The following is a 27,252-nucleotide window of genomic DNA, read 5'->3' as shown; positions in this document are numbered from 1 at the left end:
TCATGGGAGCACTGGGGTGTTGAGGGACGGGGCTGTGTGCGTGCACAGTTGTGTGTGCGTGTGCACGGGGGTGGGAAGGCGCTGTCGGCTGCTCCCAGCCTTCAGCACTCACTCAGCTTCACCCCAGGTCGCCTGCTGCGAAATGTCAGTGGCAGAGAAGCTAAAAATATCCGCTCTCCTCCTCTGCTCGCTGCTTGGGCTGCTGGGGCTGTGGGGCTGTGGGGCCCCGGCAGGCCCCTTGGGCCCTGGGGGGGGAGGAGGAGCTGCTGGGCGAGGGGCGGGGTCTCTCCTCAGCACGCTCCCTCCCCCACTGCTTCCTGGGCTCCAAAGTCAGGTCCCAGGCTCACCTCTGTCAGGAAGCCCTCGAGAACCCCCCAGGAGCTGCCACATGCTCGTCTGTGTGTGTGTGTGTGTGTGTGTGTGTGTGTGTCCGTCTGTGGTGTCCAGAGCTGCCTGGGAGGGAGAGATGGCCTCCATCAGACTGGGGCTCATCTGAGCAGGACAGTGCCTCTTTTGTCCAGGGATTCCAGAGGACAGAGCTTCAGACAGGGGCTCCTGGGGGGGGAGCACTGTCATTTCCCTCTGTCTGGGGGCTCCCAGGAAAAGAGCTGGTGGTTTTCTCCCTAGAGCTGAGGCTCACGGTATGGCACAGGACATACGGGCTCATCTGGCTCTGGTCCTGGGGCCACTAGGGCTCTCTGACCCCAAGGCACAGCCGCTGATGCTTGGGGCTCTGGGCCGGGAGGAGTCTCCGCTCTGCCCACACCCTGGGCCGGCATGTGTTTGTGCTGCAGGTATTTGTGTGGGAGCGGGGGGGACATGTCAGGGCCTGTGGTCTGTCAGGGACCTGCGCCGCTTCACATGTCGGGCTCCTGGGTGTGTCTTTGCCTCTGTCAGCGGGTGCTTTGGGCAGTCAATAAAGGTTTGGGGAGTGGTGGGTTTCTTTGTGTCCATGTGGGTGACTCTGTCTGTGGGTCCTAACGTAGACCTGCAAACTCTAGCTGGGATAACTGTGTTCGTGTGAGAGTTGCTGGTGTTAACACTTGGGGGGTTCTGTATATCTGTCATGTTTGAGAGTGTCCCTGTCAGATGGTCAGTGCCGGTCATCCTCTCAATCAAGATGTGTGTCTCGGTTTCAATCACTTGATTACTGTGTTACTGCGTGTTTGTGTGTCTGTCTGGATGTCATCATGTCAATGGGCATCTCTGTGCCTACATTGTGTGTGTGTGTGTGTGCCTAAGTCAGTTTGATTTTGTGGGTCTCTATGTTCATGTGTCCCTGTGAATGTTGGTGTTCTCTGTGTGGGTTGAAATCTGTGCACAAACTGGGCACCCCCCTCCCCCATCCCTTTCTTAGTCTCCCACCATTTCTGTATTAAAGGCCTCAGGTTGAGTGTGTGTGTGTGTGTGTGTGTGTGTGGTTGTGTGTGTGTGTGTGTGTGTGTGTGTGTGTGTCCATCAACTTTCCCCAGCTCCAAAGCCTCCAGCTCTGAGATCTGCCCTCCCACTCTCTCCCCGTTGGACTTGAGGTGGGAGCCGAAGCAAAGAGGGCAGGCAGGCACGGAGCCCACCACAGCCGGGGGCCGGGACCAGGCTGCCACAAGGGCCCTGCCTCAGCTTTCCTCCAAGCAAGCGCTAAGCCAGAGCCTCGGTTACATGTAAACACCAGCTGTGTCAAGACAGCGCAGCTTCTTCTAGGTCAACAGACAGCTGTGGGGTTGCTAAGCAACCGCCTGGCTTCCCCCCCCATTAGGCCCCCCTCCCACTGTCTCTACCTGCAAACCCTCTGCTGGCTCTCCCCCCCCACCACCCCAGGGTACCGCCGTGCCCCTCCATGCCAATTAAAACAGCGGGGCTAAGGGGGGTGGGGGGTCAAGGCTGTATGAAAGGGGGACTCTGGGACTGGGATGGAGGTATGGGGGGGTGTTAACCATTCCAGTGCCACTGCCCCCCTCCCCTCAGTCCTCAGCGCACACCACCACATCACCAGTCAGACTACAGGCAGAACTGAAGGGATGGGAACTGCTGCCCCCTCCCCTGCAGGTCAGGCCAACACTGGAGCGATGCAGATGGAGAGAGGGGTGTGGATTGTACTAGGATTGGTCAAGTGTCCTTGTGCACACCCCCCCCCCACGCCAGCCTAGCCCGGGGACGGCAGATTGATGGGCTCTCTGGCAACAAGAGGGTTAAGTTTCCCCTTTATTTCCCACCCTCCCGGGACAGCCACCCCCATTCCAAGGCAGCACCTGCGCTCCCAGCTGCCGTGCCCGTTCGGTGCCCGCGCCCAGGCCGGGCAGCCCCTGCAGCGCCCCAGGCCCTCGCTCCGCCCTCGCACCGCTTCGCCCCGGCCTGGGCCTTCTCCAGGGAAGTCGAGGACGCGAGGGTCCCGGGACCCGGGGCTCCGGCCCTTCGAGTGGGTGCGGGGGGGTCGCCGGCCGGGGCCGCGGGCCGGGGTGACTTCCGAGGAAGGAGGGAGCCGGGCCGGCAAGTGGGCAGCGCCAGTGGCCGCCCCATTAGTATGCGGCCGCGCTCTGCGCACCATGGCAACCGCCCCCCCCGCGCCGCGCCAGCCGGGCAGCCCCGGGCGCAGCGCGCACCTCTCCTCCCACAGGTGGCGGCGCGCACGCACGGGCACGCACACCCGGGGCGCCTGGGGGCGAGCCGTGGGCGCCAGGTGCGCTGGGGCCGCGCTGCTCCTCCCTCCCGGCTCCCGCCGCCTGTGGGCGTGTCCCCAGGTGCTCCCGAGGGAGCCCCGAGGGGGGGTGTGTACCTGAGGAGGTCCCGCCTGGGCCTGGGCGTGTCCCTCCGTGTGCCTGTCGTGTCCCGGGCTCTGGTTGTCCTGGAGGGTATTCGCCTGTCTGTGCCATGTGCCTCCCTAGCCTGAATGTATGCGGCTCTGGGTGTGAGAGCCGAGGTGTAACCGAGTGTACCTGGGCCTCTGCACGTCTGTGTTCCAGTGAGTGACTGTGTCTGCCCATGCCTGAAGGTGTGTGTATGTTTGTGTCGTTTGTGTGCCCATGGCTCTGAGTTTTTCTCTGGAAAAATGCCCCGATTGTGCCTGCGATTCTTTTGGTGTGTGCCCGAGTAAGTATTCGTCAGTTTGTGTGTGCATCACCCCCTGGTATCTGCATGTGACCCTCTGTCTGGCATCCTTGTGTTTCTGGGCTTCGCTGTGTGTTGAATTGTGCACCTGTGTGTAGGTCCCCGAGAACCCATCTCTCCACGTATGTCATTGTGCGTATCTGTGAGCGCCCCGAGTGTCCTGGAGTGTGTGTCCAGGGGCTGCTGGCTCTGTGCCCTCCTTGGCTTCACTGCCTGCTGCCTGAGTGAGTTGACACCTGCTCCCTGAGCACTGGGCCCCTTCCCCCCCCACCTGGCAAGGGCAAGGAAGGACACGGAGACAGAGTCAGACATGGAGGCAGAGACAGACTTGGAGCGGGGACACAGAGCCAAGTAGGCTGGAGAGGGGGTGACCCAGAGTCATGTGATCAGCCTCAGAGCCCAAGACCCAGAAGAGAGAAAGAGTGATGCCAATATCCGGACATCAGAGAGAGGGAGACCCAGAGTCACACAGACCCAGAGCACCAAGTCCGGAACTGCTGAAACAGACCAGAGATCAAGGATGTGGCTCCCCAGCCTCCCTCCTTCGCTCTCCCTCCCTTCCTCCCACTCTCGAGTTTCCAGCCCCAGCTGTGCCTCCTCCACATCCCCAGAGCAGAGTTCTCCTGGCCCTGGGAGTCTGTGCCCTGGGACTGGAAACCAGTTTCCTCCTTGAAGCAGCTGGCTGTATGTGTGTTTGTGTGTGCGCGTGTGCGTGTGTGTATGTGTGTGTGTATGCGTGTGCCACCATCTGTGTGCTGTCCTGGGCTGGTGCTTGCCTTGCACACAGCCCTTCCCCGTCACGCCCTCTTCATCCTGTCGTCTACATTTTCACAGGTCCAGATCACGCACATCTTTACACACACGCCACACTGTCAGCCACACTCATTCAAACCCAGAAACATGCCCTAGGTCTCCTTCTCTAACACATCTGCACATAGGGCCCGAGGGCCCCCCATGCACACAGCAAACAGCAAGTCTCACCCTCCTGAGATCTCCCAGCCAGACATTCACCCTTCAGCAACCTCCAAGGGCAGCTATCCCCCTGCCACACATAGGCAAAGACAAAAGACCAAATCTGTCAATTCCAAAAGAGGATACACTCAAAGGCAGGGACCCCATCTGTTTTGTTCACTGTTGCATCCCCAAGTGCCTGGGCCATTGCCTGGAATCCTGTAGGTGCTTAAGAAATATTTGTTGAATGAATGTGTTTACAGTGCCTCTAACAGTCACTCAGGAAACCCGTGGTAATTTACAGCCACGCAGTGAAAAACACTAATGGATACCACAGCACATACACAAGAAAGCATCTTACCAACACCTGAACACCTAGGACAACACATTAAATAGAGGTGTGTGCACACAGGTGGCTGCTTGTGTGTAAACACTGGGCACAATAGCTGGATTCGTGGTTCTCCGCTTTGCACATTAGAACCACCAGGGTAAGCTTTTAAAAAATCTCCTTGCCCAGACCCCACCCAGCCCAATGAAATCCGAACTTCTGGGCTGAGAACCACTGATCTCAATGCATGGACCTGAAAATGTGGACATGTGGGTTATTACCAGGGATGTGGGTAGAGTGGGTTTTCACTTTTTAACAGGACAGCAGAGCAGACTCCCAAACCAGATTATTTGGGTTTGAACTCTGGTATCACAATGAATGGTCTTTGTAAATTACCTCCCTGCGAGTTGAGTTTCCTGTCTGTGAAACCGGAGAATAATCATTACAATAAAGCCTTATCATAGAATTGTTGTGGAGATGGCATGAATTTTATATAGTTTGGAACAGTACCTGGCACATAATTAAAGAAATTATTTCCTATTCTTGTTTTTTATTTAACCTTTGAGTGAATTTTTTTTTTGAGTGAATTTTTTAAGCAGGATTTTTTTCTTTAAATTATTATGAAAGAGTGAGTGCTCAGAGTCAGACTACTTCTTCCCACTTCCCATGTGGTCTTGGACAAGTCACATACTCCAGGTCTCTGAACCTGTCTTCTCATCTGTAAATGAGGTGAGTATATTCTCTACCTCGAGGATTGTTTTGAGGAATAAAAACTTCAGGGAAGTATTTAATAATGATGGTGCAACCCAAACATCTGGGAGCCACATTGCCTTGATGCTTTTTGCAATCAGGTGCAGGGCTGTGGCTGTGGTAAGGCTGAAATTTCTGAAAAGAACAGATCAAAATGGGGTGGACCCGCCCCCCCGCCCCACCCACCTGGACAGGGTCAGAGAGCCTTCCATCCCAAAGGCTGGGCCCTTGGTCCGGGCAGATCTCCCAAGTCTGCTCTCCAAAATACACCTCTGCCCTCTTACCCCTTACTAAGCCACAGACTGAGCTCCCTCCCTTCCCTGAGCTCCTATTTTCTTGTTGCCCGCCTCCCCCCTCCCGCCCCAAGGCTCACCTTCCAAGAGCTCCCTCTCCAACTCTCTCTCCCAGCCCAGAAACTGTAGCTCCACTCTCTGCAGTGAATCCCAGCCCTCCTCCAAAACCCTCTTCAAGTTAATGAGCCCCCTCGCTGGGCTATAATCACCTCCCTAAACTCCCATTTCCTTCGTGGGTCGTCCCTCCCAACCCCCACCAATTCCTGGGCACACAAGCTTTCACTGCCCTCCTTCCCCATTTCAAGTAAAGCTCCAGTCCCTTCCACTGAATTCCCCCTCCTGTCCCCTTTCCTCACTGAAACTCCTCTGGGCACCCTCAGCACCCCCCCAATCCTGCAGCCTGCCCCCACCTGGACAGCGTCCCCAAGCTTCTACTGCTTCCTCAGCAGCGCTGAACACACTTATTTTCTCCCTGCAGGCGATTCATGGGGCTGAAAACAAGCTTCTCTTGCCTCCTGCACTGGTTCCGTCCATGCCACCTACTTCAACCAGCCTCCCCGGGCCCTCTCCCAGTCCTCCCCCCTCCGCACCAAGTGTCTGCTCCAAACACACCTAACTACGTATGGTGGCCACCTGCCCCCCACCCCCACCCCCAGGCCTTTGCACACGCTGTTTACTCCTCCTGGAACAAAGACCCCCTTCCCGACCCTTACTGGGTCTTCCTGCTCCCTGCCCCCACGTGCAGCACCATACTGGGTTGTAGCCTTGAGCTTCGTGTGCTCGCCTTTGCCTCACCAGGCAGTGAGGCGGCAGTGACTTCATCTGAGTTGTTGGGGATGCAGAGAGGGGGCTTGGTGGGTGGATAAGCCTCACATCCAGCACAGAGGCTTCAGTTTTGGGGGACTGTTTAACCTGAATCCTTTGATGTCCTCTTTCAGATAGGGGTCCCCAGAAGCTGGGGGTCTGTGTCTCCCCGTCAGAGGGTTCCTCAGACTCTCCTAAGGCTGTGTGGGCCCCGTGGAGCTGTCCCTCGGGGTCCCCCTGATCTTCAGTGGGGAGACACAGAGCCACATTCAGCAGAGATTTAACATGAAGCAGATCTATGGGAAAAGCTGCGTGTTAAAGACCAGGCTGCCCCAAGTGGGCATTATTTGATCAAGGGCAGCCAAGAGCTCCCAAGGTCAGGGAGTGGGGAACAATTTAGCCTTTCCAGGCCCACCAGATACAGGCACGGGATTGAGTTTTCTTTATACAAAGTTTACAAATGCTGGGAGGAAACAGCCCCAGCATTTGGGGTTCAGGGGAAGGGGGAAGGCAGAAATATCGGGGTTACTGGTCTATCAAACTCTGGAATTTGCACAGGCAGATGCAGGTGCGTCAGGTGTGCTGGGGCAAAATGGGGGGCTTGGAGACTAAGGAGATCCAGGACCTGGGGTGAATGGGAGATACTCCAGTCCTTGTGGGGAAGGGGGTGTTCCACAAGGGTTCTTGGGCCAAGACGGCATGAGGGTCTCAAAGACAGGTGTCCCTGAACCAGAGGAGAACTGCAGGGCCCAAAGGCTGGGGCACCACAGTGTAAAGGAAGGGGCTGGAGTCAAGAGACCTGGGATCCAGGATGGAATGAGAGGGTCCGGAAGCAAGGAGACTCGAGACCTGATTTATAATGGGGATCCCTCCAGGAAAAGAATCTAGGACTTGAGGGGAGAAGAGGGGTCCAAGAGGCCAGCATCCCCGTACTTGTGGGGTCCTGGGGTGTGGGACACAATAGGGGTTTCAGAATCAGGGGAGACCCAGGACCAAGACCAAGGATCTAGGAGGCAGAATCCCTGGATCTGGGACATAATGCATGGACAGGGGCCACAAAGCCCTAGGGAGCAGGCTGGGGATCACGGCCGGCAGGGGAGACCCAGGGCCTGGGCTGTAATCTGGGAGGGGGGCGCGGTTCCCAGATGCAAAGCTGACTCAGATCTCAGGCAGAAGGGAGACCTCGGAAGGTGAGAACACATGAAGGTATTTCAACTCAGGGGAGCCGGTGTCTGGTAACAAAACCCAGCCATGCCTCTTCCACTCCATCCACCCTCACTCACCCCCTTTCACAAGACACGAGGTGGGTTTTTTTTTTTTTTTTTTGCTTTTTTTCATTTCTTTTTAATACAAACTTGGATCTTTGGGTGTGTCCTGCCAAAACAGAAAACAACAACAACAACAGAAGAGAAAACCCAAAAGAGTGAAAAATAAGAAAGAAAGGAGAAAAGAAAAAAAAAAAAAAGCTCCCGCAAGAGGTTCTGCCCCCTCCCCCCCACCATGCGAATTTGCACACCACGGGACCACAGCAGGTTTACAGAATGCAATATACAATCCACGATTTATAATAAAACAGTATATACAATAAATAGGATATTGTTCATTTTTGTCAAACGACCTGTAGATAAATTTCTCAGTGCATACTTGCAGGGGCTCTGGGCACCTCGGGGCCCCGCTTGCAACCTCTTGCACACGCTCGCGCTCTCTCTCTCTCTCTCTTTTTTTTTTTGTCTTTTTCTAAAACTGTGTTTTGTTTTTAAGTTTTGTACATTTTTAAAAAGTATTTACAATTGCTGGTTTTGTGCAGAAAGGGCTCACCTTCGGCTTCTGCGTGGAGGAGATGGGCGGGGAGGGGTGGGGGGGAGATGGTAGTGCAAGGGAGACAGGTGGGGTGGGGTGGGAGGCAAAGGGGCAGGCGCTCCTGCCAGAGGACAATGTGGACGCTGGGAGGGGTCTTGGCGTTGGTTTTCTGAAAGCTGCAGAGAAACACAAGAGAAGAGGCAGAAGTTAGCAGGAAGCAAGGACACTGAGCTCTAAGAACAGAGAGGCTAAGAGTGGGACCCCCACCCAGTTCCTACCAGGATTCTGGGAGAAGCTAACCACATTGCTCCTTCTCCCAGAACACTCCAAATAGCCCCTCATGAGACAATGGACTGTTTCTCGCCTTCTCTGAACTCAGTTTCCCCATCTGTAAAATAGGCTTGTATCCACGGCCTGCCTCAATGAGAGGTAAAGGAGGCTCTGGGAGAGGAGTTGGGGTTCCAGGCAGTGCAATTTGTTAAGGACTTGGGCTCTTGAGTCAGACACAGCTGAGTTCAAATGCCAGCACCAGCCCTGGACAGCTCCAGGACGCTGGGCAAGTCCGTGAAGCTCCATGAGCCTCAGTTTACTCATCTGTAAAAGGGGGATAACCAAACTATCCCGTAGGTTTGTTGGGAGGATTCAGTGGCTTAAGGTGGCTTAAGCCTGGTATAGGAAATGTAAGAAATGATGCTGATTATACATCATTATTATTTTCCTGGGGCCTGGGCCAGGTAGGTGCCCCAAGCCTCAGTTTCCTCATATAACAATGAGTTTAGTAATTCCTCCAAGCGAGGCTATTGTGAGGAATGACGCAGTGGGGAGCACAGGGCTTGACCACAGCACAGGCATGAACTGCACACCTGTGCACTTTCATTTCTTCTAATTCCAACCCTTTCCCAGTCCCCTCCGATGCCATTCGGTTCCTTCCAGAGGCAAGGTGACCGGGACGTCTGTCTGAACAAAGGAATAAAGAAATGGCCCAACACAGTACCATCTGTGATTGGCTGCTGAGGCTCAGAAACTTCCATGTTCCCAGTCCCTACAATCACCAGACACTGGAGGTCTGAAGTACCCCTTCTCCAGGCCTCCCCATCCAGAACCCAAAGCTTGGCTGAGGATAGCGGGAAGATGCCCAGAGGGACAGGGATGGGCTCGGTTATGCTCAAGACCCACAGTCATGAACCTGGCGCTTTCAGAGTCCTGAAACTCCTGTCCCTGCACTTGGTGAGTGACCAGCCCACCGGAATTAAGGTGTGGGGGGTGCTACAACTGCCTTCTAAGACCCCTTAGGAGAACACCTCCCTCCCCCACCCCTGCAGGAAGCAGGCAGCCACAGAAAGCCTTTCCTCTCTTGTCCTTTCTTGGCTTCCCTTCCCAACAGGGCCACATTTAAATTCTGCTCAGCCTCGGCTGCTGTCTGCTGGGCAGTCAGCCCTGGGGAAGACTTTTGTCCTGAGGCTGGACTTGCCAGGACTACCCCCCCCCTCCCGCCCCCCCGCCCCCCCGGGGCCAGGGAACCAGGTGGGCTCCTGAGAGGTAGGGGCAGTGCCCATCCCCGTCTGTGGGCCCAGGCAGCCGGCAGAGGCAGGAGGGAGGGGAAGGGTGGGGGCTGCACCTGTGTGAAGCTGTCAGGTCTCCTGGGGGTGACGGAGGATGGAGTATTAGCCGGAGGGGGAAGAGGTGCGCCTGTTAGGGTGTAGCTGAATTAGAACCAGGGGAATGGTAGGGAAGCAGCAGCTCTTGGGCCCAGGGATGCTGCCGGGATGTGTCAGTCCCCCAGTTAGGGTGATGAACAGGAACAGCTGGAGCCGGAGGCCGGGTACCCAGTAGGGCACAGGACTAGTGTAGCTGGGGGGCGGGAGGCGTCTACTGCAGGTGGGAACAGCTGCTGCGCTAAGGAACCTCTGTCGGGGTGACACGTATAGGGTGCTGGCGTGACGAGGGAGGGGGTGACTCAGCCCCGGCTGCCCCAAACCACTCGGCAAGTGGACTGTACCGAGCCCCAGCCTTCCGGGCTCGCTCCCCCCCAACCACAAGGGCCCCAGGGCAGGCTGGGAGCCTCTGCACAAATCCCTGTCACCCCCGCCCCCTCCGGCCCTTCGCCACTGCCAGTGACCCTCTCCAAGCCAGGTCTCCATGGTGATCTCAGCCCAGCAGGCAGCTCCTGCCAGAACCATTCCCGCGGTGCCGGCAGCCAGGCAGCAGGGAGGCTTTCTCTCCCTCTGCTCAGCCCTCCCTGTCTCACCTTCCTCCTCCCTCGGCCCTCCCCACCTCTCGGGACTGGGCCAGAATCTGGGGGATGGCGGGGATGGTGAGGGGGGATGGCGGGGATGGTGGGGGGGGATGGCGGGGATGGTGGGCGGGGATGGCGGGGATGGCGGGGGGGGTGGGGGGGGAGGGGGGGGGGGGGGCGGGGATGGGGGGGGGGGGTGGCTGGGGACAGAATCAACACCAGAGGTTCCTGAGCCGGGAGAAGGGAGGATGCCCGTAGCCCTGAGCGACCCTGACCGCACTGAGTTCAACTCCACAAAACAGAACTCAGGCTGCGGTGCCAGGCGGCCCCGCGCTGGGCACTGGGGACAAAGCGGCGGAGACAGATCTGGCCCCTGCCCTTGAGGGGCTCACGGAGCCCGGAGGGAAGCAAAGCAGACCCCAGAGCAGGCAATTCCAATGCAGGGAGATGGGGGCTGTGCCAAGGGACGCCCTGGGGGGGGGGGGCTCAGGGAGCACACCGAGGGGGCACCTAACCCGGCCTTGGCAGGAGGAACTCTGGCTCTTCGGCCCACTGCTGAGCGCGGCGCCCAGCACACGCCGGGGCCGGGACGGCGGGCTGACCGAATGCCAGAGTGGTGAGCAGGGCGGCGAGGTCCCGCTCAGGGCTTGCACCCCTCCAGGACGCCTCCTTAGACCACCCTGTTACCATAGCTACCGGGCCACTTCTTCCTTTCCCCGCTCCTCCAGGGCAGAGGCCTGTGTGTGGTACCTCGCTATCCCCAAAGCCAACATGCGCCCCCTCGGCGCCCAGGACACCAGCCATTGTTCCCGAGACTTAGCCTTTCAGTGCCTCTATGATCGACAACCGCAGAGCCACATTCCGCAGCGGCCTGGCGCTCCAGCGGTTTCGCTGGCCGAGGTGCCCGGCCGAGGTGCCCAGGCGCCAAGTGGTCTCTGCCTGTCAGAGGAGGGGCTGGTGCTGGGAGCACCAAGGGGTAGCTGAGCGGGCGCTCGCAGCGCTGCGGGTCACGTATAAATCAGGCTGTCCTCAGAGAGCTGCTCTCCCCCCAAAAGGAGCACATGTTCGTGCATTCATTTAAGCGACCAGCAGACATGGATTCACACCCACCAACTGCCAGGCCACGAGCCACAGTCTCGCCTCCACCCTCTGGTCTCTGGCCTCCAGAAGGGCATCTCGACGTCAAACAAGGCAGTGGAGCAGAAGGCAGAGAGGATGCATGAGGGTTTGAGACGGATCTGCTGTGTCACCTAGGGCAAGTCCTTTCCCTCTCTGGGCTAGTCTCTATGTAAAGTAGGGGGTTGAACAGGTAATGGGAGAGATATTCGGGCCCCAGTGGGGTCAGAGGCAGACCACAGCTGCCCAAAGGCTGATCCACCCCCTCTTGACATTTTCAGGCAAAGTCAGGCCTGTAGGTCCCTCAAATGTGGAGAGGATACTGCTTCCCTGGGTCTCCGACCACACTTGACACATGGGGGACACCCTCTGGTAGGATGGACTGGCTGTAGGGTGTGGGTGTGGCTCTCCTCCCCACTCCAGACAATGTTTTCAGAGCCTGTGTCCACCCGTGACCAGAGGCACTCCTTAAACTCTAGCTCACCAGCCATTCCCTCCTTAAGGATCTTTCCCCACCTCCTCCACTGCTGGGCATAGAGAGGGACGCTAGTGGGACAAAACAGGGTTCATATCCATGGTCTCCCACCTTGCAGAGCTGCATACTGCTTACCAGTCCTAGGAGACTCTACGGCCAACACCCACACTCTCTGCCTTCCTGATCAGAGATGCCTCTGTAAAGACAGGCCCCAGGGATGGCTATGTTGGGCATGTGACTGATCACCAGGGGCCCTTCCCGGCTCTATCATTCCACTCCTGCCAGGGTGGCTGTGTGTCTTCGGGGGAGTCCCCTTCCCTGTCTGTAAACTGCGCTTTAACTTTTGGAGCTCTCCAAAGTTGTACTTGGAGAACTCCAAAAACCTAGGTAGCCTGCAGAGTCTAAATTGGTTTCTTTATACACCCCATCCCCTGCCCCATTTTAGGAGCCTATCTGAGGACAGCGACGGTGACAGAAATGGTCTCCTACCTACTCCCAGTGCTTGCCCTTCCTCTCTCAATTCTCTCTAGTCTACGTGCTTGTCTTCAAGGCAAAAAACAATGTCCCAGGCATGATGTGACACCGAGGAAGATGGGGAACATGCACAGAGATGAGCAACCAGCCTAAAGGAGCCGATGATGTAGTGAGGACATTCCCAGGAAGGGTTGCATGGATGCATAAAAGGCTAGAGATTAAGTGGGCCTGGGAAGGATCCTGGAACGCTTCTTGGAGGAGGTGACGCCTGAATGAAAGATAGGAACTGACAGGTGAGAGATGGATGGTGGGCAGGAAAGGGCAGCCCAGGCCAGGGATAGCTCGGGGAAAGGCACAGGGCACACTGGGGAAAGAAAGCTCCCTCCTAATTCCACATTCTAGGGCTGGAAAGGGAGGGTGTGTGAGGAGGTCAGGGCAGAAAAGGAAGACCCGAATACCTGGAATACCAGGCTAGTGGCTGGGCTGTTATTTTGTAGGCAAGGAGACTGGAGAGGCAGGGAGCGGGGGATGCAATCGACAGATGGTAAGCAATGGAGGCACAGGAGCGAATGGGTTGGAATCAATCCATCCAATAAATATTTGGGGGGCTCCAGACACCATGCATCCGGAAATGCTGAAGAACAAGCACTTTGGTGGCCATAATGAGGGGAACGGACTGGGGTTGGGGGCAGGTGTCGGGGCAGAGACATGGCAGCCACCAGTTGAATGACCCAGGGTTACCGCTTCTGAAGCCTTAAATTTGTTCAAGACCCAAATTTTCTTTTCTTTTCTTTTTTTTTTTAAATCTTGGCTCTATGCCCAGTGCAGGGCTTGAACTCATGACCCTGAGATCAAGAGTCGGATGCTTAACCGACTGAGCCACCCAGGCGCCCCCCAAGACCCATTTTCTGGCTCCAGGAAGCTCTTGCTGTCTGCCCTGCTCGTGCTTCAAGAGGGCGGTCCCCAGTACTTCCAGGGGACCTAGTTCAGTCCCTGCCCTGGAGAATGATGCCCACTTGGAGACTTTCAAAGGACACCTGTTTATAGGCTGTAAACTCCATGAGGGCAGGACACTGCTGGTCTCGTTCAGTGCCTGGCCCTGGGCAGGTGGCTGGTTCATGTGCGGTGAACACAGAATTAACCTACTTCCCCTCCCCTCTAGCACAGAGGGCGTTATGGTAGCAAAAGTGATGACGACAAAGATGGCAAATCTACCTCGAGAAAAAACCATGATGTATTTACAAAGTCATGAGGCACCGAGAGAGGGGACTGGTGCGAGGACCTGCATGGGAATGGCTTCTAGTTGACCTGGGTCATTTAGAAGTCTGGGTCCTGTTGCCCATCAGGCTTCTGGTCCCATGGGGGGGGGCTGGTGACTTCCCTTGCCTCTGGGCCCCCCAGGGAGGAATCAGCCAGGGCCAAAAACTAGGTGGTGTTTCATATCTTCCCACCAAAGGACCCAAAACCACACTAGACACAAAATCCTTCCTAGGAGACAACAGGGGCAGCAGGTGAAGGGAGGCTGGCTACCTACAGAGTCCTGAGCGAGGAGGAAAGGGTCAGGGGTGTGTGTGAGTCACACAGACCGGGTGACAGAATTCAGCTGGTGGGAGGCATTTGTCCACCCATGTACCAACTACTGACTACGTGCTTACTGTGCACCAGGGATTGGGCTAAGGGCTTCATGGGTAATCTCATTAATTCTCACAAGAGACACAGCAAGGTGATGTGACTCACCGGGTCACGTAAGTGGTAAGGGATGGAACCAGGCTCCGCACAGAGGCTGGTCTGTGCCTACAGGCATGCTCCTCGTCACCACCCTCCAGTTTCAGGGCCTCACTCCCTTGGGCTCTTCCGGGTCCACAGGGATGTGGGGAGATGGGAGAGGAGGAGCATGAGAGGGCACGTTCACAGAGAGATTATTATTTCCAGGAAATGAGGGCTCAGAACAAGAAGGCCTAGCCTGAAAATGGCCGTGGGAGAGGCAAGACATGGGATGGGAGGGAGGACGGCCTCAGAGAGTGCGAAGAGAAGCCCACAAGAGGCAGGGCAGGGAGGGCTGACCCCTGATGTGAGGGCTTCTTGCTCAGAGCCAGAGGCAAGATCAAGTGACCTCTTGAGGTTTCAAGACACAGAGAGACAAAGCCCAGAGCAGCTGGGGCCTGGCCCAGGTCTGGGCATGCCTGCTGACCCTGCTTGGCCGGTGGCCTTGGAAACTGCTTCCTGCTCCCGTCAGGCCCCAGGCTGGTGTAACCTTGGAGGACCTATGACATTTCTCTTGGCCTCAGGTCCACGCCTGAGAGGGAATAGGGAGGAGAGGGGGACTCAAGATTCCTGAGTGCCTTGGAGGGCCCTTCCTGATTGCACAGGGTCTAGCAGGGCTGATCTTTGGCCATGAGGGCCCAATGTGGAGTCAGTCTCCCTGGCTCCGTTTTCCACCTAAGGGACTGGAGAGGTCTGCCCCCGGCCCGAGCGCTCCCCACCCTCTACCCCTTCCCTCTGTCCCACCAGCTCAGCTCTCAGACCAAGGGGGTCCCACATTCCCCACTCTAGCTCCCCTGAGCTTTCCTCTTCTAATTCACAGTGGGGTGTGACCCTCCCCTTGCCCACAGTTCCCTCTGCCTAGAACACCTTTCCCCTCAAGTCTCTGTCCATCCAAATCTTGCCTATTCTTCAAAGTCAAGCTCAAATGCAGCTTCTTCGAAAGAACTTCAAAATCCGTTTAAAATGTCAGACCCAGAAACATTTGTAGGGAGTGTCCAACCAAGCTGTCATTTTGCGGATGGGGATTCAGCGATGTGGGGTATTGGGGGAATGGTATGGCAGGGTACCCAGGTTCTGGGGGGGGCGCAGTACTGGGTTTGAATCCCGACTCCATCGGTGACTAATTGTGGATCCCCTGGCAAGGTTCCTAGCTGCACCTGCTTGCTCCACTCTCCGATGGGGTGGGGGGGAGTGGGCATTACCACCTCCCAGCCTGCTGTGAAGGCTCAGTGCGGCAGTGTTGCATGAAGGGCAAAGACGTGTGTCCCTTTTCTCACCAAAAGTTCTGAGAGATGACCTCTGACCCTAACACCCACCTTCCTGGTACACAAGCTTTGTTTCTCCCCGCCTCTGGGCACCTGCCACTTGCCACCAGCTGTTTTCAGGTTCTTCGTGTACCTGCCTTAGCTTCCCGGGGTGGATGCTGAACTCTGAGGACAGGACCACGTCTGCTTTGTCTCCTCCACGCCTGGCACCCGGACAGGCAGCGAGAGGCTCAAGGTGTGGGGTGGAGCCGAACCAGTTTCTCCAGCGCCCCACGTCAAAACACTCACTGCCTGCGGTGACCGAGGTCGCCCTCCTTCAGCACTTGCCCTGTGGTGTGTGTGTGTGTGTGTGGGGGGGGGGGACCTTCTAGCTGGTAACTCTTCAATGGCTCCCCACTGGTCTTGGAATATGGTTCAAACTCCTTCCGGTGCCCTGCCTGCCTTGCCCACTCATTCAGTGAGGAATTACTGTCCTCTTATCGGTTCTTCAAGTTTGAGCTCCCTCCTGCCCCAGGGCTTCACCCACTGCTGTTCCCTCTGCCCAGAACGTCCTTCCCACTCCCTGTCTAGCTGATGCCCCTTCATCCTTCAGGCATCAGCTTCAGGATCCAGTCAGCCCGCTGCAGGTTCTCACAACCTCCTAGCTATTTCCTCTCTCGCGGTCCTTCCTATCGTAATCCTCACCAAATTCCTTCGTGTCAGTCTACGTACTGTCTCTCTCTCTAAACTGGAAGCCCCCTGAGGACCAGGACCTCATCTGTGGTGTTCACTGGGGTGCCCCCCCCATGCCTGCTTCATGGTGGGTGCCGGACAGATGTCTCCAGAACAATTGAATGCATCAGCCTGAGGACAGCGCTGTCAACTCCCAGCCCGGAGTGGAGAGTGTGGCCAGAATGTGGGGCTGGATGGCATCCCAGTTCCTCCTGTGTTCAGGCCTCACTGGATGGTTCCATTATGTATCTCACTGAGCTGTGACCTGCTCAAACACCCAGCCCCCACACTCGTTTTATTTTCCCATCCAGAGCCCAGGAGGAACGGTTTTTGGATTATTTCACATTTCTGGATTATCCAGGAGACATCTCCCCTCCAGTGAGAAGGATCAAGAGTTTGACATTTTAAACCCTAAGCAGCTTCTCCCTGGCCTGCTTCAGATCTGCAGCTCTGCTGCTTGCAGTGAGACGCACGGGGAATGGGAGGCCATTTTAATCTTGGCCTGGCTTCATTAGGAGGAAAATAGGCTGCCAAAAAAAAAAAAAAAAAGTTTGGTCCACTGTCTACGCTACACAGAATTGCAAAACCTACGAGATTATCAAAGTTGAATTTCTTGAACAGATGGGGAAACAGAGGCCCAGGGCTGGAGGGAGTAAAAGCATGGTCAAGGACATGGAGCATGTGGGTGGCCAATTGGGGAAAGGTCCTTCCCCAGGCCTTCTGATTCCCACGTGCTGCCCTTTGCCACCTTCAGGCACCAAGGGACCTGGGGTCAGGCAGAAAGGGGATAATAAGTTTCCACTGACACGACTTCAGGACCCTGAGTCACCCTGGCCTTGAATGACCTCCCCAGGGCAGGGATGGGACTTTCCAGGAGCCCTGCTATTCCTTCTCCAGGAAGAGGCACTCCCAGGAGGCTGCAGTGGCAGGAGAGGTGGAGGGTGAGGGGCTCAGACAGGCCCCTAGGCCACTTCCCCACCACATCTGAGGCAACTTTGTGACACCTCTGTTGTCCCAAGAATGGGATGTGATGGGCCAGTTGGGGCTGTATTTTCTGGAGCGCCTCGTGCTTCGAGAAAACGATTCTTCCGACCTTGTCCCTTTTTACCCATTTTGGGGGCATTTTCCCCTCTTTTATTTTCCTTAAACAAAATCTTGAGAATACTAAAACTTTGATTCCACCTCATGAGGACACACGCCTGATAAACACAGTATCTAAACATCTAGCAAAACTTAACCGAACTCTGGGAAAAGCATTTGGCTGCAGGAAAGGGACTGGCTTTTTCTAGGTAGGAAGTATCCTGCCTGGGGATAGACCCGCTGGGTGTGGGCTGTGAGGCACAGCGGGATCCCAGCCTCCCTTGTTCACTTCTGGATCCCTATCCCACCTGCCTCTGACCACTCTGAGCCCACCTCAGGTCAAAGACAGTGAAAAATAATCTTTGGGTGGGCGCCAGGAGACCAGGAAAGATACTTCAGGCCATTTTGTAAAGCCCCGGCAGAGTGTGACCAAGACACAGTAACCACACCCTCCGCCTGGCCCCCACCAGAGTGCATCCTCAGGTCTTCTTCCTGAAGACTGTCCCCAACATCTAATCCCGGACGCCTTCCTGAATCTCAACTTCCTCTTATCGGGAGTCCCCGATGTTGTCCTTAAATCCTTCCCGCTCATCACTGTACGCCTTCCCCTTGCCCAAGCTCTAATGTCCTCATCCCCCACCCCAGCCCCGCCGTCGCCTGCCCAGGCCTCCGCCCGCTCCACCCACACCCCCAGACTCACCCAGGAACAAAACCTCGAGGTCCAGTCGGCACTTCAGTTGGCACTACAGGGAGGTGACGGTGAATGTGTCCTCAGGGTGAGGTTCCGCCATGGGCCCCAGGAAGCCGCTCTTGGGGCCCCCACCCAGGCCGGGATGCGCCTGCGGCAGAAAGCCTGGATACCTGTAGGCGGTATCCTGCAGGGGCAGCAGCGAGTCCCTCGGCACAGGGGACAGGGTCAAGTCACTAAGGAGCGGGCAGCCATAGCCAGCGGCAGCGGCGGCAGGGCCACGGGGCGGGCCAGGCGGCCGGGCCATCTCCAGTGGCTCCTTGTCGGCCTTGGGTGTGGCCGGCGGGCTGGCCAGGTGTGGGGCACTGAGGCACGCGGCCTCCGTCCTGCCCAGGAAGTCAGCCAGCAGCCCTGAACCCACCTTCCCTTCATAGGGCGGGCTGCGGGCAGCTGAGCCCGGTGGGTACCAGTAAGCCGTGCCCTTGCAGCTGGGGGAGTCGTAGTGGGGCTGGCCCAGCGGCAGGTCCCGGCAGCTGAGGTGGGCCTGGGCTGCAGCCGCATGGCCCAGGCTGGCCCCCTGGAGCCCGTGCTTGAGGGGCTCACAGGCAGCCAGCTTTGTGGGGGGCGGCCGCAGCTCTTCCTTGAAGCCCAGCGTGGGCGAGCAGGTGGGTGAGTAGGCCTTCTGCAGACTAGCGTCAAACACCGTGGGTGGGTGGGCCAGAGGCGGGAAATGCTTGCCATCTAGATCAGGAGCACCCAGGCTGGGCGAGTCGCAGTGGAAGCCTTGGCCGAAGGTGCCGTCAGAAGGAGTGGACGGGTTCATGGAGTAGGGTCCCATGAAGTCACAAGGGTCTCGCTCACCCACGCTGAAGGCCCTCGACTGGGAGGGCAGTGGTGACATGCTGCTGTCCCCACTGTAGTAGTCCAGGCCGAGGTCCGGGCTGTCCTGGAACAGGGGGTTGACGGGCTGTGGCTTGGGGATGAACTTGGCTTTGGCGGCCGCCCCGCCCCGCTCCTTCTTAGCTGAGCAGGCCCCACCACCCCGTCCACCCCGCGGCTGCCGGGGCCCGGTGCTCCGTTTGGACGGGTAGCCTGAGGCGGTGGCCGAGGCGGATGACGGGAAGCCCAGGTGTGAGGCCTCGAACAGGTCCACCTTCTTCCGCCGTCCACGGCCCGGCTTGGAGCTGCTCTGGAAAAGGACGCTCTGGTTCCAGTTGTAGCCGGGGGCAGAGGATGCCTCGTTCCAGTCCATCATCAGTTTCTCCAGGCTGGACAGGCTCGACTGGCCCTCGCTGCTCGAGGCCTCGCTGTTGGCGCGCCGAAAGCCGCCGCCGACCGGCTGATTGAACTGGGTGCTGTCGGATGACGACTCGGAGAAGGTCTCGGACACGGCCGTCTGCTGCTTCACCTTCTGCGGCGTGTAGTTGGAGATGTCCAGGATCACGTTGGGCTCGCTGACGTGGCAGTCGAAACCGGGATTGTAGAGCTGACTGAAGGCCTCTGAGGCCCAGTCCAGGCCTCCATAGCCCTGCCGGAAAGGCCACTGAGAAGCCCCCGCGAACTGCCGACAGTTTTCAGGCGAGGGCTGGAAGGAGGAGGAGGAGGAGGAGGCGGCAGAGGCCGTGGTGCCCTTGGGTACCATGTAGCCGCCGGGAGAGACGGTGCTGGCCCGGCTGTCACAGCGCAGGGGCGTGGGGGCTGAGCCAGAGAAGGGGGCCCCCTCGGAGCTGTTGAAGAACGAGGCCTTGCTGGGTGGCAGGCAGGGGCCCCCCGTAGGCGGCGGGGCGTAGCCGGCGCTGTGGGCGCTGCTGGGGGAGGCAGGCAGGCTGTTGCCGCTGCCGTAGGCGAAGCTGCAGTCCTTGCTGTTAGCGCAGTCCTGGCCCGTGAAGGGCTTAGCTGGGGCAAAAACGCTCTGTCCGGCCCCGTAGCCACCGTACTGAGGCGGGTAGGTGCTGGCGGGCGGGTGGGCGGTCGGGGAGCGGGCCACGGCCGACGGCGGGGGCGCCAGCTTCGGGAAGGTCTCGGCTGCCCGGCAGTCTGAAGTGGCTGGAGTTATCCCGTAGCTCGCCGCCCGGCCCGGCGGGAAGGTCTGGCGAGCGGGCAGGACAGGCTGGAAGGAGGGCTCCGCACCAGCCCCGCTGCTGCCCACCGCCACGGGGCTGGCCTTGGCCCCCCGGCTGGGGAAGGTGGCCAGGCCCCGCTGAGCAGGCAGGGTGCTGGTGGGGGGCCCTGCGTAGGTGCCTGATGCCTTCCGGGACTCGGGGCGAGAGGCTGAGAGGGCAAAGTCTAAGAGGTCGGAGGAGTCGTCCGAATCGAGCAGTGAGCGAAAATAGCCGGTGAAGAGGTTTTGGCGCTCCTGGCTGAGCTCGGCCTGGCCTGCGGGTGCGCCGCTGCCGTAGTAGCTGCCGCGGCCTGAGGCCCCGCTCTCTAGCCCGGTGGAGGCAAAGGCCTGGGCCTCGGTCCCCTGGAACCCACAGTTTCGGCCGGCTTGCCCGCCTGGGTGCCCGTGGTGAGGGGCCCAGCCGCCACCCTTGTCCCCGGCCCACTCGGCGCCGGCCTCCCCAAAGCCCGGGCCGCTAGGCACCTGCTCTGGGAACAGAGTCCCATTCTTCCGGGACCGCCTCTTGCGCTTGGGCTTCCCAGTCATGGCGTCCACCTCCCCCCGGCCCCGCTTGCGTGGGTGCCCCAACTCGGTGAGGCTGGGGCCCCCAACGCCAGCAGCTGCCACTGCCACCACTTTCTTTTTCTTGCCAATGCCCTCGAAAAAGTCACTGAAGGAGCATCGGGCCGCCTTGGCGGCATGGCCCCCACCCCGGCCACCAAAACCGCCTGCTTTACCGCCACGCCGTCGGAAGCCCTGCACCCGGTGCAGGAAATGGGAGATGCTCTGGGTGTCGGGTGCCTGGTGTACCGACTCGGGCTCGCTGGGTGTCCAGCAGCGGGGGGGTGAGCAGCGCCCAGCGCACTGGCTCTGGCGATTCAGGAAGGCCAGCTTGGCCAGGACGTCGGAGTACTCGGCCTTACTGTCATTGGCGTCTGCTGCATACGACGGCTGCGGGGAGGCCAGCTTCTGCTTCCGCCGCCGCCGTTTCTTCACCTCCGGCATGGCCATGGTGGCCGCGGCCACGGTGGCTGCTTCGGCCGCGACCACTGCCGGCTCCTTGGGCTTGCCAGGACCCAGCAGCAGGTTCTTAGGAGGGCGGCCGCGTTTCCGCTTAAGAATAATGGGCATCTCCCCGGGGGGGAAGACCACCACCACGTTCCGTCCATTGTTCTTCATCTTCAGCAGTGGCGTGGGCTCCGCGGACACGCGCAGGCCCAGCTCCTTGCCCTCCACGCTCAGACTGCTGCTCAAGGAGGACACCTTGTACGTGGTCTTGTTCCGCCGCCCCAGCGATACGGGGATTTTGGCCATTTTCACCACCATGCGCCGCACGCCCCGGCACTTGCCTTTGCGGCTGGGGACCCCTGGAGTCTGGGAAGATTCTGGCTCCAGCTCTGGGACTGGGCCCGGGCCCGGCAGGGCAGGAGGTGGTGGAGGCGGCGGTGGCGGGGGCTCGGCCAAGGCGGCCACCAGCCCTGTGGGCATAGGCAGGGGCAGCAGGCGGCCCTCCGGCCCGGCGTCTGCCTTGCGCCCCCGTCCAGCTTTCCGCCGGCGACACAGGATCTTTGGCCTATCAGTGCGCCGCAAGGCGTACTTGGGGTGACCCTCAGGCCCGTGGGGGCCATGGGGTGAACACAAGTCCAGGCGCAAGGGCTCGCCCAGTGGGCAGGGCCCCAGGGGCTGCTGAGGCTCCAGACGGCGGCCAGGGACGTCAAGCAACTTGGGCAGGGGGTCAAGTGCCTGAGGGTCAAGCAGCTGCGACTCCAGGGAGTCGGGCAGGGTATCCAGGGCCTGTAGCGCCAGGCCTGGCAGCCCCAGAGGATCAGCAAGAGGTTGCAGGGGTGGCAGCTCCAAAGCTTCCCCGAGCGGCTCTAGTGCCTGTGGGTCCAGGAAGCGGGGCTGGGGGTCCAGGAGCTGAGGCTCTGGCTCAGGAGATGGTGGCTCAAGGGCCTGGGCCTCCAGCAGCTGGGCCTCGGGGCAAGTAAGGGAGGCCAGCTCGCTGAGGATGTCGGCATCAGCAAGTTCCGAGTAATCGGGGCCGTCTGGCTCAGGCTCTGGGGGCAGCCCGGTGGCCGCGGCCGTGGCCCCAGGACTATGGCCTTGGCCAGGCTGGGGACTGTCCCTAGGCTCGGGCTCAGGCTCATAGAGGGGGTGGCTGGGCCTCTCCGACTTGGAGTGGGGGGCAGCCCGCTCCTCGGGGCTGCGGATGCTGTTGGCCAGGCTGGGTGAGGAGAAGAAGCTGTACTGCAGGTCACCGGGGGGCGGGGCAGGGGGGCGGCTGAGTCTGAGGCCACCGCAGTCCAGGTGCACGCCGCTGTGCTGCAGGTCCTGGGAGAGCCGTGTCAGGTCCTTCATGATGTCAATCAGCCGCACCACGGGACGCAGCTTCACCCGCCCGTTGTCCCAGCGCCGTTGGGAGCTGTTGCCGTCTCCCGCGGGGGTGGGGCAGCGGGCCTGTGAGACGGGACGGGCTGCCCTCGGGGGCAGCGGGTCGTCCCCCTTGGCAAGGACTGGTGGGCGCCGGGTGCTGGGGTCCCGGCGTGGGGGTGGGCGTGGGTTCTCAGAGAAGGTGTGGGCGAAGGCCTTGTCGGGTGGGCTGGCAGGGGGCCGGGTGGGAAGCAAGGGCCGTGGGGTGGGGGGGCCGCCGGGGTAGTACTTGGGCTCCCGGAGGTAGTCAGGAGAGCTGCACACGGCACTGGAAGTCACCACCAGGCCCTGGGGCTTCACACGCATCCTGACCTTGTCCTCCGCGGGCCGCCGGGCGGGGCCGGGGCTGACATGAGGGTGCGAGAAGCCGGGACCAGGACCTGTGGGGCAGGACGGGCGAGAGGGCCCTCACCGAATGTCCAAGACCTCAGCTTCCCACATCCTCCTCAGTGAGCCCGTCACCCCTCCTGGGAGTCCTCTCAAGCTCCGTCCCCCCCTCCCCCCCCACCCCGTTGACTCCCAGCCTTTTCCCGAACCATCGCATGCACCAGGAACCCCTCAGGGGCCCTGGTTCCACTTGTCAGCAGCTCACCCACTTCTAGACCCTGGCTACAGGCTCAGGGAGAAGAGGATGCCTGCCTTGGCAAGGGAAGGCCATCAGCAGCAGGCTGGCGCGACCACTCCAGATCACACTTAAGGAGAAGGCCAGGAAATCCTATCCAGGGTGTAACCTTTTCCCTATTGTACCCCCCTCCCCCGGCCCATTTCAGGAGAAGCCTGGCCACTCACCCTCGGCTCTGCCGCCTGGGCTGTCACACTGGAGATCTCTGTGGGCAACAAGACAGGCAACAGGGGATCTGAATTGTCAGGTGGTCACAGCCCAACCACTCACTGCCCACCGGCCCGGGCTCCTCCACACACCGCCCCCAGCTCCAGTACGCACACCCGGCTGACCTGGGAGAGAGAGGGCCCCCGTGCCTGGGGGCTCTGCCAGGTGCTGGCTGTCAGCTGGGGGAGCTGTGGAGCAACTTCGGCCTGAGCCCAGGCCTCGGGGTGTGGACAGCGCCTGGAAAGGACCATCGCAGCTCAGGTTTAGTGAGCACCTACTGCGCGCCAGGCACTGGGCTGGAAGCTGTCCAGGCATCGCTTCATTTAATTCTTCATACAAATCCTGTGAGGTAGGGGCTATTAATAACCCCGTCTTGCAGATGAAGAAATGGAGGCTCAGAGATGAAGTAACATCATTCATTCATATACTCATTACTTATGGAGTGCCTACTTTGCACAAAGACCGGGTAGACAAACAGTGATCAGATAATCATAAATGATTTAATTATTAGTGGGATAAGAGCTGTAAAGAAAAAGTGAAGAGTGCCTCAGGTCAGAGGTGTGACAATCATACCAGGGAGTCAACAACAATAAAAGCTCACACACTTTGGGGACACTTTCTCTATTGCCAAACAACGGACTGATAAGCACTTTATGTGGATTATCTCATCTAAGCCCCCTGCAAACCTGAGATCAGTATGATTATCATCCCCACCTTTACAGAGGAGGAAACCAGCCACTGGAAGGTGGTGAGCACCACGAATTTCTGTCTGTCCGCTTCTGTGTTTATCTCCCAACACCCTGATCAGCACGTGGCCCACAAGCGTGCTTCAAGAAATATTTACTATTTCTTATGAATGAATGAACAAGGTGCACAGAGCAATCAGCCCTGCCTTTCCCCATGTGGTTCTCTCTCATTCCTCTCCAGACCCAAAGGTGGGACCCAAGAAGGGTGTGGAGAGAGGGTGCGAGACAAGCATGTGGAAAGGGATGTTCTCTGACCCCTCTCCCACATTTATCAGCAAGGCCCTCTCTGACCCCCCCTCCCCCCATTGCACCTCTGGCCACAGTCTGGCCCCTGCTGCGCGCTCTCTGAGTCCTCTCTACTTCCACTTCACAGTAGCTATCATGATTGCAACCAACTACCTGTATGACTAGCTTTTCGGTGAGTCTCCCCCGCAAGTGTGGGCCCTTCATGGGCAGGCACTGTGTCTGTCTTGTTTACCGCTGTATCCCCTGACCCCAGGGCCTGGGCTTTGGATGCTACATAAATATTTACTAACTCCCTGAGCTGGTCAGGGCAGAGCTGGGATTTAAATCCAGGCATGTGTGACTCCCAAGGGACTCAGGGCCCAGACCACGGGGAGGGTCTTAAAGATTGACCCCGACCACTCCTTAGTGTTTGGCTCTGACCTGATCCCCAGGGTCAACCCCCCACCCCCGACACGTGTAGACTCCCACCAGCTACCATACCACCCAGGGCTGTCACCCCACAGGAAGACCACGGAGCCAACTCGGGGACAGGATGGTGTGGGAAGGAACACTCTTCCACTCCCCCGTGGTGGGCAGCGATTTGCAACATCCAAAGCATTTCCACACATATGACCCACTGAATCTTCCCAGCAACCCGGGAGGCAGGGCTGATTATCCCTGTGCTACAGAAGAAACAGGCTCGGAGTGGTGGTTGTGGAACTTGCCTGAAGTCACATAGCTGCAAAGTGGCAGGACTCCTAATTCTGCCCTGAGCCCAAAGCCTGCTTCCCCTCCCAGCTCCTGCAGCTTTCCTTCAGCCACTCCTGAAAGCGCTGCTCCTAGAGCTGAGGTCTAATTTAAGGCTGGGAGGAACCTTAAAATCGCCAAGCCATTTGGCTTCCAAACCCTGGGCCTGGGGGAGCTGTGTAACATTCCAGATACCCAGGCCCTCGTCCAGGGGAGTCTGACTCACAGATCTGAAGGGACATCTGGAAATCTGTATTTTTAATCCGCTTCCCCATGGGTACCCTGTTCCGGTGCCACCTTGTGCTCTTCCCATTTTACAGATGAGGAAACTGAGATACAAAGAGGGAAAGGGCCTTTGCCCCAGGTCACAAAACGGCATGGGAGAGAGAGCCCTTCTCTTGCTTATCCAGACAGAACAACCATCTGTCTACTGTCCCTTTTTGCTCAGCGGTTCCCAGGCCTCGGCTGCTCCTCACTGTCCTGCCCACTCCATCACGCAGGGTCCTGCTCTCTCCCAGGCCAGGCTCTCTCGCCCGTTGCTCTTGCAAGAAGGACTGTGGGTAACAACCTCACAAAGGAGGGAAGGGGCGCAGACCGTGGCATCTCCAAGTCCCATTTCCAACAGCATGGTTGACCCCTGGCTCCTGAGAGTCTTTCAGATGCCTCCCTTCCTGAGGGTGGGGCTCACCAAGCCTCCCTGCTCTGGAGACCTCCCACTTGGGGCCCGAGGGTGTGATCTTGGCAGAAGGGAAAACCTCCTCTCCGGTGGTTGCTTCTGTTCCACCCACCCGTGAAGACCTTTGGGCATGTCCTCCTGCCAGACCTCCTGACTCTGTCCACGGCTCTCTCTTGCGGCCTCCAGGATCTGAGGGAAGCAGCCGGCTGCCCTCCCCACCACACCCAGGCGGCCATTTTCTTGGACCCCTCCCAAGGGCACCACCTATCCCATGTCTGTGAACAAAGTCAAAGGGGTCCTTCTGTCTGACAGTCTGCTTCTGGGTCAGTGTGTCTGAGCCTGCCCATGGGGACACCAACCGGCTGGGAGGGGGCTGGGGGCCCCAACCTGCTGTGTACAGTGCCGGGAAGCGCCAGCCCACATCCTTGAGTCCCCAGCCCCACCCTCCCCCGCAGCGGCTGTGACCACCCCACCCCTTCCCCAGCCCGCCTCCCCCTCCCCCACCCCCAGCCTCCCCAGGGGAGCCAGGCTGCCAGCCCCAGCTCTCACTTCCGGCCTCATGACCCTCTCTCCAGCCTGCACACTCCTCCCCCCACACCATTTCCCTCCCAGCCCAGATTGAAGGCCCAGGGATGTCCTCAAAGGGAAAACAGTGTATCAAGGGGGCTATTACTACTGCTGTGAGCCCTTCCCGATCACCTCCCTTTGGGGCCTTTATCCCTCAGGACCTGCAGCACCCCTCTCAATCTCCTTCAGTCCTGTCCCACCCACCCGCTAGTGCCCAAAGATCTTCTTCCAACCGGACTCCAGCCCAAAATCCTACCAAAAAGGACAATGATGAAAATGAAAATAATAACAGCAGCTGTCACTTATTTGGCATTTAAATAGAAGCACAGAGAGGTTAAGTGATGCGCTTGAGGACAAACAGCCAGGACATTGAAGAGCTGGAGTCTGAATTTTGGTTTGTTGAGCTCCTCCCGTGCAAACTTCTTCACTGTCCAAAGAGTCAGCTCCCTCCCCTGCAGCCTCCTCCAACAGTCCCAATCCTCATCACCAGTTCTAATTTTTGACTTCTAATCTACCCCCTCCCAGCTTCTTCATCCCCTCCCACCTCAGTCATCCAAACGCACTACCCTCCCTCGCCACTAGGTGTCCCCTTAGAGCCACCGATGCCCCCAAGGGGAAGCAAGTCCCGCCTGGCCTCCAGGAGTCATCAGCCCCCCCGCCCCCCCCGCACCAACAGTATAGCACACCCCACCCCACCCTACCCCCAGCCACACAGAGCTCCTTTGTGCAGCCCTCGCCCACCCCCTTCCTGCCCAGAGCGGGGCACCTGGCAAGCAGGTCTTCCCTAGACCCGCCCCCTGCCAGCCCCCTGCCCTGGGTGCCAGGTGTTGCGGGCACCACGGCCAGCTCTGGCTGAACCTGAGGGTCACCCTGCCTGGCGGCCCTCCCTTCCTCCCTCCGAGGTCACCCAGGGACTGTGCTTCCCGCCCTGCTCCACCCCCATCCCCTCCTGCCCTTGGCCCTTCCAGACTCCTGTCCTAGTCTTTCCTTCTGTCTCCCGGAGGACTCCCCTCCTCCAGCCCCACCAGGCCCTCCCCACAGCCTCTCACCCCCGCCCACCTCCTTCCCCTGAGAGCTCCTCGTTCCGCCCCCCC

At 58.8% G+C, this 27,252-nt stretch overlaps 1 protein-coding gene across 7 annotated transcripts in view; it reads right to left on the bottom strand.

The window, feature by feature from the left end:
* Nucleotides 1-7,560: 7,560 nt before the first annotated feature.
* Nucleotides 7,561-27,252, bottom strand: part of AHDC1 (AT-hook DNA binding motif containing 1) — a 64,528-nt gene continuing 44,836 nt past the window's right edge. For 6 of the 7 annotated variants that reach the window (XM_032390302.1, XM_032390310.1, XM_032390274.1 and 3 more), the window contains 4 exons: nucleotides 23,323-23,434; nucleotides 23,158-23,195; nucleotides 17,850-22,748; nucleotides 7,561-8,204 (listed from right to left, as the gene is read on the bottom strand). In XM_032390302.1, the coding sequence (XP_032246193.1) occupies nucleotides 17,893-22,674 (4,782 nt within the window). In that variant the 5' untranslated portion in view covers nucleotides 22,675-22,748; nucleotides 23,158-23,195; nucleotides 23,323-23,434 and the 3' untranslated portion in view covers nucleotides 7,561-8,204; nucleotides 17,850-17,892. Of the gene's footprint in view, nucleotides 8,205-17,849; nucleotides 22,749-23,157; nucleotides 23,196-23,322; nucleotides 23,540-27,252 lie in introns of all 7 variants that reach the window. The other variant, XM_032390284.1, reaches the window with a different exon arrangement.

The sequence above is a fragment of the Phoca vitulina genome, unplaced genomic scaffold (genome assembly GCF_004348235.1).
Source record: "Phoca vitulina isolate PV1807 unplaced genomic scaffold, GSC_HSeal_1.0 scaffold2, whole genome shotgun sequence".
Lineage (NCBI taxonomy): Eukaryota > Metazoa > Chordata > Mammalia > Carnivora > Phocidae > Phoca > Phoca vitulina.
Note: the sequence above shows the minus strand (reverse complement) of the source record. Positions and strands in the feature narration are given on the sequence as shown.